Source organism: Calonectris borealis, chromosome 3, assembly GCF_964195595.1.
Source record: "Calonectris borealis chromosome 3, bCalBor7.hap1.2, whole genome shotgun sequence".
Taxonomy (NCBI): domain Eukaryota; kingdom Metazoa; phylum Chordata; class Aves; order Procellariiformes; family Procellariidae; genus Calonectris; species Calonectris borealis.
The window spans coordinates 85,352,949-85,363,491 of NC_134314.1; the positions used below are offsets into that span (position 1 = coordinate 85,352,949).

The 10,543-nt window shown below is 40.2% G+C and overlaps 1 protein-coding gene across 2 annotated transcripts in view; it reads right to left on the minus strand.

Moving 5' to 3' along the window:
• HEATR1 (HEAT repeat containing 1) overlaps positions 1-10,543 on the minus strand; it is a 42,927-nt gene that overhangs the window by 6,884 nt on the left and 25,500 nt on the right. For both annotated transcript variants that reach the window (XR_012673085.1, XM_075146514.1), the window contains exons 26-34: positions 10,397-10,540; positions 9,506-9,624; positions 9,128-9,249; positions 7,514-7,642; positions 4,339-4,569; positions 3,510-3,636; positions 2,261-2,427; positions 1,564-1,610; positions 597-720 (exon numbers count right to left, since the gene is read on the minus strand). Coding sequence is in view for 1 of the 2 variants with exons in the window: in XM_075146514.1 (XP_075002615.1) it covers positions 597-720; positions 1,564-1,610; positions 2,261-2,427; positions 3,510-3,636; positions 4,339-4,569; positions 7,514-7,642; positions 9,128-9,249; positions 9,506-9,624; positions 10,397-10,540 (1,210 nt within the window). In the remaining variant the exon portion in view is untranslated. The remainder of the gene's footprint in view (positions 1-596; positions 721-1,563; positions 1,611-2,260; positions 2,428-3,509; positions 3,637-4,338; positions 4,570-7,513; positions 7,643-9,127; positions 9,250-9,505; positions 9,625-10,396; positions 10,541-10,543) is intronic.

Consider the following 10,543-nt stretch of genomic DNA (forward strand, 5'->3'; position numbering starts at 1 on the left):
CTCCGAGATTTCCTCAGCAATTCCTTTTGTCTGCACTGGTGAGCTATCCCTCCTTACCCTAAAATACTTCTGGTAGTGGTGTACATCATGAAAACTGGAATATGCTTCACATAAAAAAAAAAATCCAAGCTGTGAAAAGATGTGTGCTCCACAGCATGCAATGAGATAGCCAGTCCAATTCTACAAATATACTTCTGATTAGAAAAAGATAAGAAAAGCATAAGTAGATTCTTTCCTCCATTTAAATTCCATGTAGAAATATGGAACAACAATCCCATTTATGAGTTAACAGTGAGAAATGCTGCCAAAAGCCATTCTCCACCAGACACATAGTGAAATGACTGCTTCCAGCCAGTAGAACACTTAACTAGAGGAAACAGGCATTCCTGATTTTTTTTGTCTGGTTGTTCTGTCTAAGCTGTTAGCTGTAGTTATTAAAGTTGTTAGATGAGTTTAAACAATGATGCACAAGGTTGCAGACCATCCAATAAAGATTAGTACTAATCCAACACGAAATCCTACAAAGGTTATCATCATCATATTAATAAGCAAAAGCAGAAAGGTCCACTGCTAACATGAGGGCTAATGAGACATACTTTATCCAGCATATCATAGGACTTGTTAAGCAGAACCCTCCAAAATTTCGCTGTTGGCTTGTCCACGTTTCCTTCCACTGAAGACGCCACAGTGTTTATATAGTGAAGAACTTCTTCCAATAGCCTAGATGGAAAGGAAGCATCTTCTCGTGAGTAACAAGGACACTAAAGAAGTCGACTTTATTACTGGAAAGCATAAAATTTCACGAAACAGCAACAATAAAAGAAAATGAAACACCTAATGAAGAGACTAGCAGATCACATCTACATATTAACAAAAAGCTATGGCAATAAGGACAATCATGTGCTCCTTGGTATCCCAAATTAGCATCTACATACAACAGTAGTTCTACTTAAGAACTCTGCTTTAAAACAAAAAGAATCTGGGAGGATATAGATGTTTAAAAATGAGCATTTAAGGAACACAGCATTCAAAATAAATCCTTACACCCTTTTTCACTTAGAACAAACATAAAAGTTAAGCCTCCGCAAAAGAAACCCTCGATTTTGCATCATTGGCTGTCATAGCCCAATGTCTACAACTGTGATCTGTGATTACTGGTAATTTTCTTACACCAATATAGGGGCACCTGTGAATAACAATTTTTTTCCTACGAATGAAGCGATATTTTTTGCTAAAAATCTGGAATTCTTTTAGAGACTCCATCATCAATAGCATAGTAGTTATGGCCAAGTATGTAAATAAGCACTATCAGAAATACAGAAAGAGTGAATATTGGGTAGAGCAATCTTTCAGAAATAAAACACTCCACATCATATTAAAAAAAAAAACAACCCAAAACAAAACCCAAATAACTTGCATGTAATAAATACTGCTTGTTGCTGAAATCAACATTAAAAGTATCCTTGGGGAAAAAAAATATTCTAACGCGACTACACGTAAAAAATATTCCCAGGTTGCAGTGAAAACTAGAAATAAGAGGAGTGGAGCAGATTTAAAGCATACCTCTGTTCCAACTTCTGCAGCTCTTCTGTTTCTTCACATTCAACTATCTGGTTTAAAAAGGAAGAATGAAAATGCTAGGTGTGAAACTTGCATCCCCTCATTAAGTTAATATCCCAGTATGCGCAAATGTGTTTGTTCTGAATGAAATGTCCGCTAACATGGTAATTACGAGTTCCCCACATCTGCACGTAAACCATCATTCTAGAAGAAAATCTGAGAATCTTAGGCAATGCAGTCACAGTAGCAAATACCCTTCATGCTGGTGGATGATGTTCAGTTGAAAAACTGGGAACTACTTCCAGCTAGAGCCGCAGCCTAAAATTTGTAACATTTATTTTGTCTTTTGAGAGTTAATAGTATGAATCCCACACCAAACTTGGAGTTATACAGACTGCAAGTGAAATCCCAGACTCCATAAAGCCAGTGGGAATCCACTGGGACCAGAATTTCACTCTGTTACCTATTCATCAATCACACAAACAGAGTCTATCTGGAAAAGCCTTATTAAAAAATAATTAACATTACTGAGAGGTTTCAAAACTGTGTCAATAAAGGTGTCAGCAAGATACACTGGACAGTGTATTCTTTCATCCCCTTTGAATATAAAGTCATACTAAAAAGCAAATTAAACCTCATCTATTACAGTACAGCACAATTACTTAATGTGGACACTTTAAAAGCAATCTGCCATTATTACCTTTTTCACAAAACTCTGAGAGGATAAAAGTTGTGACATGAAGGAGACTGACAAGAATTTGAAATGCCGAAGTTGCTTGTCTGAGTGAGACTCCACGTTAAAGAGCTGCCCATCCTGATTTTTTAGCTTTGTCTTGCACGTTCTTGACTTTTTTGGCCCAGGATCCTCTGTTGAAAACATTCACAAAACAAATTTGCAGCCAAGAACAAAAGACATTTGATTTCTGATTACAGAAACAAAGGAAAATTACAGTCAGATGCCTATCAAGCATAGTCACTCTGCAGTATCCAAAATCATGTCAAAGTTCCAAAAAAGATGCCCTGAAATACCACAAGAGATAAATTTTTCGTTTCAACGGCCTCAAAAGAAGCAGTGCCATTTCACTGCCATTCCATCTGATCATTTTTACGTCAAGAATCTTCTTTTTTTCTTGGTGCTAAGGCTATGGTACACTGGCTACAAACACGAGAGACTTTTGAGGTGGGACCACATACACTGTGCATCACATATTTGGGAAAAACTGCTTTCAGTGCCATTACCTGGTCCTTCCTGGCTGAGAAAATGTATTCAAACAACAAATACACCAAGTCCTAACTTAAAAAGAAACAAACAACCCTTACCCACCTTCCCCAATGCTCTTCGAAATAACAGACTGGAAAAGTATTAAATATATCGTAGTAGAAGGAAATGAAACCTTAAAAATCCCAGAAATGACTGGTACTCCCTGTGATCTTGTCTGCTATGAATAATAGCTTTTTATTTCAACTAAATGATTTACCGTACCTTCTAAATGAGGACTACTGTTTGATTCTAAGTGCTCAAATTAATCTATAATTAAGGATTAAAAAAAAAAAGTATTCATATATCTTAGCCATTTTATTTAAAAAAGAAAAGTCATTAGAGTCATTCTGTATCCCTTAGTCTTCTAGAGGAGCAATAGAATCATAGAATAGTTTGGGTTGGAAGGGACCTTTAAAGGTCATCTAGTCCAACCCCCTGCTACAGGCAGGGACATCTTCAATTAGATCAGGCTGCTCAGAGCCCAGTCCAACCTGACCTTGAATGTTCCCAGGGATGGGGCATCTACCACCTCTCTGGGCAACCTGTTCCAGGGTTTCACCACCCTCATTGCAAAAAATTTCTTCCTTATATCTAGTCTAAATCTACCCTCTTGTAGTTTAAAACCACTACGCCTTGTCCCTTGTTATAGGAGGTTTACATGCATTTACAGGCTCTGTTTTGTGGTTACCTTCTTTGTTCTCTGGCAGCTCTGTCAAGTACTGGATTATTTTCATCATGCTCTGGAACTGAGAACGTACATTAAATTCGCAACAGATGGAAATCCAAAATTCAGTGTCTGCTTCCAGAACAGCATCCTGTTAATGGTTTAGAAATGTAAAAAAAAATTATTTCAAGAATTAAAAAAAAAATTACTAATAATGATAAAAAAGACTCAAAAACTCCTCAGTGAGTTTGTGAAAATGCCATTCAACGTATCAGTATCCAATGAGCTGGATACTGCCAGGATTAACACCAAGGGTAATAGCAGCAAGCTCTTGGAAAGAACATAGTTCCAGAGGGTGTAAAAAGAGATTAAATTGCTACAGCAAAGACTGTATCTTCTCACCAATGTCCCCTTAATAATTCTTTTAGTTTTCCCCATAAGCTATGCTTTCACCTAATCCGAGGGCCTGCCTACACAAAAACACAATAGGCTTTTTATCTTGGTCTGTACGGGAAGACCAGTATCATGTTTCACAAAGACAGTCAAAGAAAAAAAAACCAACTTAAAAATATTGAAGCACTTCATAATTAGATTATCAGCTCTTCAGGTCAAGGATTGCTGTACAATATGATCTGATTTATTGTTCAGGCTCCAGGACAAAACAATATTGTGTCTGCAATACAAATCATAGTCAACATCACCATCAGATTCTGCTACAGCACAAGCTCGGAGCTCTCTTCTTATTTTAGCATAACCTAGGGGCTTATCTTGCACCTTCTTAAAGGCAAGACCATGAACATAAAGGGGGACATCAGTCTCTTGAGGAAAAAGTTGACCTCGCTGGTCTTCTAACCTTGTCTGTGCCTGAAGTCGCAGTCACAGTTTTGGTCACGTACTGCTCAAACAGCAGCACCAGGAGGACCCAGAGGAACTTGTCTCCTCCCACCGTAGTGATCAGCTGGGCCAGGATTGGCAGGCGTCGGTGCTCCGGCACATGGGGCAAGGCATCCACAAACACACGAATGATCTTTATCACCACCTCTTCCACACTTCCCGAGGACTCTGACAAATCGCTGTCTTCAGCCTATGTACAAACAGGTACAGCAGTTCAAACAGATTATCGCAACGGGTACAAGTTCGTCCTTGTAAATTCAGAAAATGAGAGAAAGCACTACGTGCCTGATAACAGCATTACCAAAAGCATCATCTCAAGGAAAATATAAGTGCTCCAAAATAAACAGTTTTCATTCACACAGTTCGTTTTCAGTGCTTAAGGAAGATGCTTCAAATAAAATACAAAAAAAAGGGAAAAAAGGGAAAAAAAAAGAAAAAAAGAAAAAAAAGAATAAAAAAGAAAAAAAGAGAAAAAAAAGAGAAAAAAGAAATGTTACTTGGCATCAGCTGAAACAAACAGGACGTTTTCAAGGGAAAGCAATGCCACATCCTTCTGAAAACTTTGCCCATAAGCCTGAGAGTTAGTGTCTTGGATTCAAGGGCCTAGTAAAAATAACCCAAGTAGGCTACATGATCTCAGGTAAGTAACATTAGGCTCTCCCCACAATGTAATAATTGTGTGTGCCATAAATAATTTGTCACAGAAACTTGTGATGGCTGCTATGAAAGGTGTTAAACAAAAAAATAAAAAAGGAGAGACAGCAACTTGATTTCTCTAACAGAGATCTGCAAGAGGATGCAAAATGTGTATACACATCATTAAAAAATACACCAGGAAATCCCCAGCCCATCGTTAGAAGAAGAAATTTTTTTTTTCCAATTCATTTTTACATAAGCAATTTAGATGGCATTTTTCATGTTTAAATCTATGAATGACTCTAGAATTAAGATTTATTAGATGCAAGTGAAATCTGACTGAAGAAAAAATGTCCCCTTTGAGAAACAATGATGTTTCCTTCCCCTGAGCTGGAAGACAAGGACGACGAGCAGGATAAACACCCCATAATTCAAGAGGATGAAGTTAATGACCTGCTATGCCACCTGGACGCTCACAAGTCTATGGGGCCGGATGGGATCCACCCGAGGGTACTGAGGGAGCTGGCGGAGGAGCTTGCCGAGCCGCTCTCCATCATTTACCAGCAGTCCTGGTTAACTGGGGAGGTCCCGGACGACTGGAGGCTCGCCAATGTGACACCGATCTATAAGAAGGGCCGGAAGGAGGATCCGGGGAACTACAGGCCTGTCAGCCTGACCTCGGTGCTGGGGAAGATCATGGAGCAGTTTGTTTTGAGGGTGCTCACGAGCCATGTCCGGGACAACCAGGGGATCAGGCCCAGCCAGCACGGGTTCATGGAAGGCAGGTCCTGCTTGACCAACCTGATCTCCTTCTATGACCAGGTGACCCGCCTAGTGGATGAGGGAAAGGCTGTGGATGTGGTCTGCCTGGACTTCAGTAAAGCCTCTGACACTGTCTCCCACAGCATTCTCCTAGAGAAGCTGGCGGCTCACGGCCTAGACAGGTGCACTCTTCGCTGGGTAAAAAACTGGCTGGATGGCCGAGCCCAGAGAGTTGTGGTCAACGGAGTTAAATCCAGTTGGCGGCCGATCACGAGCGGTGTTCCCCAGGGCTCAGTCCTGTTCAATATCTTTATCAATGACCTGGATGAGGGGATCGAGTGCTCCCTCAGTAAGTTTGCAGATGGCACCAAGCTGGGTGGGAGTGTTGATCTGCTGGAGGGTAGGAAGGCTCTGCAGAGGGACCTGGACAGGCTGGATCCATGGGCTGAGGCCAACTGTATGAGGTTCAACTTCGGCCACCACAACCCCATGCAACGCTACAGGCTTGGGGAAGAGCGGCTGGAAAGCTGCCCAGAGGAAAAGGACCTGGGGGTGCTGATTGACAGCCGGCTGAACATGAGCCGGCAGTGTGCCCAGGTGGCCAAGAAGGCCAATGGCATCCTGGCCTGTATCAGAAATAGTGTGGCCAGCAGGAGCAGGGAGGTGATCGTGCCCCTGTACTCGGCACTGGTGAGGCCGCACCACGAATCCTGTGTTCAGTTTTGGGCCCCTCACTACAAGAAGGACATGGAGGTGCTGGAGTGTGTCCAGAGAAGGGCAACGAAGCTGGTGAAGGGCCTGGAGCACAAGTCTTATGAGGAGCGGCTGAGGGAACTGGGGTTGTTTAGCCTGGAGAAGAGGAGGCTGAGGGGAGACCTCATCGCGCTCTACAACTACCTGAAAGGAGGTTATAGCGAGGTGGGTGTTGGTCTCTTCTGCCAAGTAACTAGCGATAGGACAAGAGGAAATGGCCTCAAGTTGCGCCAAGGGAGGTTTAGATTGGCCATTAGGAAAAATTTCTTTACTGAAAGAGTGGTCAGGCCTTGGAACAGGCTGCCCAGGGAAGTGGTTGAGTCACCATCCCTGGAAGTATTTAAAAGACGTGTAGATGAGGCCCTTAGGGACATGGTGTAGTGGACATGGTGTGTTGGGTTGACGGTTGGACACGATGATCTTAGAGGTCTTTTCCAACCTGTATGATTCTATGATTCTATGATTTTTGTTTTGGTTTATAACCATTTATCTAAGATGTCCAGACAAAAATCAGGAAAACCCACACAAACACCAGCTGGAAGAATAAAAACATTTTACCTTTCCATTTGCTTCAGACCATGTCTACTATTGATATGACCATGACATATTATTATAGGACTAATAACCACCTTCTTATTTCCAATGGTTCCTCTACTGAACTTGCCTGCTATTTTTATGATGAAAAACTTGAACTTAAAGTATGTTTCAGATCCTCTTTAGGTACAGTTGTGACACTGTTTCGGCTAAACCATTTATAAAGTAGAGGAGCTCGTAAGATTAAGAAGAAGCAGTAGTCTGATGAACTCGGAGTTGGTCAAACGAGTAGTCATCTGTTAATATTATATTTAATTTAGTATCTATCTAAAAATAATTCTAGAATAGGCTACAACTTATTCTACCCCTGATATTCTAAACCATTTACTTAATTAAGAATCTTCTTGTTCGCTTTTTTCTACTCCTCTCCATTAAGTAGACAAATTTACCTGTATAAGAGCAGGAATAACCATCTGCACCGTCTTATTAATTACTTGGAACGTGTAAGTATCATCCAGACGCAAGACATTTGCTCCCATGAATGTAAAAATAGGCATTATGTTATGGAGAACTTTATCCTGGAAAAGAAGACAGATGAGATTAGTTTATTTTTTGTACTGTGCTGCTCTGCATATTATACCTTAAGGCATTTCTCCTTCCCACAAATGCCACTAGATTCCTATAAAAGAAAATGAGAATCATTAGTATCTTCCAAAATCTCCACTAAACTAATTTTAAACCTATAGTGTCCCTTACAGCTACTCACTATGTGATTGTTAGAGTTCTAAATATTATTTAGAAACCAAGATACACTTCTAAGCAAATAACTGAAGAGTGGAAATTGAGAGTTTAGTCTGATGAAATAGCTTGTATTCTTCAACTCAGTGCCACGGTAGCATGACAAGCAAAATCAGCTATGGGGAGATTTGCAGAAGCACAAACGTGAGTGTGGCACAGATTCCAGTCATTTTCGTACCTTTCCCACTCACCCTTTTTATATCTGCAAAACACCTGCAATATCTACAATCATACAATGGAAACCAACCATGCTCATTTTAATTTTCGACTTTTTTGAGGGCTAGACTGTAATCACAGTAATTAATTTTAAGAGGGCTGGATTAGAGGTGTCACCTAGCTCAAAAGTTAGTTTCCTAGATTTTGCCACAACTTAGAGCAAGAAGTTGTGGGCACATTTTTCGTTCAGTTTTAGTGAACTGAAGGAGTGTTCTAGATTTAAAAAGAGAGATGAGACTCATACAAAATATTCCTTGTATTCTGACCTTGAAAACCTTGTAAGAATGAATATTAACGTAGAATAAAAGCTTGGTTCTATAGCAGGTGATGGCAGTAAGATGGCGACAAAGAAAAAGCACCCCAACAATAAAAAAGCCAAATCCTCCCCAAATTTGTCAAAAACATTCCAGTTTTGCCTTTTGGGAAAAACGCTATCTTTCCAAATGCGTGGAGAAAGTACTGAGGTAAAGATAAAGATGCAAACCGAGTTTGATACATCTGGATACATTTTGCTGCTTTTATAGTTTCAAAGCAAAAGAATCTTAGAAGAGTGAGTGTACAGTCAAATTTCAATCCATAGAAGAAAAGGCCTGTTTCTCAGTCAATTAAAATCAGATCAACCTGGTTTTATCATCAACTACAACTACATTTCTCAGTGTTGTACAAGATAGGAACTTGTAAAATACATGTGCTATCGGGCTAGATGTTTTCTCTCTTGTATATAAAAAAGCAGGGGAAAGAAGAAACAATGCAGGAGAACTTTGACCACAGCAGGAAGGTGAGGCAGGGCTCTTGTCAGAAAGCTTCTTCCATTTCTCATGCGCTTCACTGCAAGTCATAAATGACTAGTGACCAAAGCATCAAGACAGAGGTTTGTTTTCAAGTAAAATGGAATAGAAAGCCCTAAAAGAGCAGGGAACCTGTAAATTTTGCCTCTTGCTCCTTTCAGAAATTTTCTCCCCATAGAACAGCTCTACATGTTCTTCACTCTTCCCGATATTTGGAACCTGAAGAGAAGAGCCGACACATAGATTTCAGGTACTACTTACAGGAAACATGCCAGCAACAGCACCAAGGAGAAGCAGTGCATGGTGGTGTGTCTGGGGCATTTTAGATATCCTGATGCACTGAACTATCATTTCCACATTGAATTTTTCTTTGTCAAGGATATCTGCAAGTAAAAAATATTCACTGATTAACACCTTAATGGTCAACGATGTAGGAATAAAAACACTACACTCTCAAGCACTGGTTTCAATTTGCAGACCGTACCTAAGGGATCTACAAAAAATGATTAAGACCCTATAACGGAGTCTACTTCTCCCCAATAATACAGCATAGACTCAGAGAAGAAAAAAGTTAGAGGCCATTGTTTTAACGCTGTACTGGTGAGAGAAGTACCAAGAAACGGGTCTGGCAAGTTTTACCTGCTGGGATCTTGCTACCATCTGAAGACAATTTCTGACAGATGCTTAGCAGGCAGCTGAGGATTAGCTGCTTTGTATATTCCATATTTTCTTCTTCTGATGCCATAGGTTCCAGACACCTATACATTCAGGGAAAAAATTTAGGAATTGAAAAAGGAGACAGAAAAATAAGTGGCCAAACTGCGTATAAGGTACAAATAAGAAACTGCAATCTTCATTCTACATTAGTTCTAAATTGAGGCTTCTAAAAAGCATTTGCCAAAAAGTTTCTCTTCTTTTTTGCTTTGAAACACATCAACTGGTCTAATAAAAGACATTTATCAAAGCACTGTCAGGAGTATAAGATGATTACCTGAAATATGATTGCCAGTCTATGTGAAGGCAAATGTAAGAAAAAAAAGATAAATACCCAAACTATATGTAAACTTTCCTAAATGCCTGGAGATAGGGCTGGCAGGAAAAGCAATAGGTTTCTTGGGTTGCACTGGATGAAAGCTGTTCCATAACATTTTGGGAGGAATTTTAAAGCTCAGGGTATTATTATAATAGCTCTGCAAAAGAGACAAGTCCTGTCAATTGTGCCAGTTTTAGCATAGGTGTCATCCTCCTTAGAAATCCCAAGCCCTCCACCTGAGAAACAAAGTCTTCACATAGGAAGCTATGCATCAGGTAACCATCTTAAAAAGCCCAACACACTGTTTACAGGGCAAAAAAATTGTAACAACTTCCCATTCCCTTCATTTGATTTACCTAAAAGAAGTTCAAGTAAAAAAGGCAAGCTACAAAACATGGCAACAAAGCAGAGAGAAAGCAGCCTTTATTTTAAGGCTTTACAGTGTCTGCTGCAGGAGAGAAAGCTGAAGGACTCATGTGTTATGGAGGCACGATTACCGGCTCAGCAGGTTAAAAAGCGCAGGTACCAATGCCTGCGGACGTCTAAGTTTCTTCTTATGCTGCAGTAATTCCAGAATAAGCATAACCCTCTGCCAGCTGAAGTGGCTTGTTTCTGGTGCCAATTCTGCATCTTGAGGCTTTCTA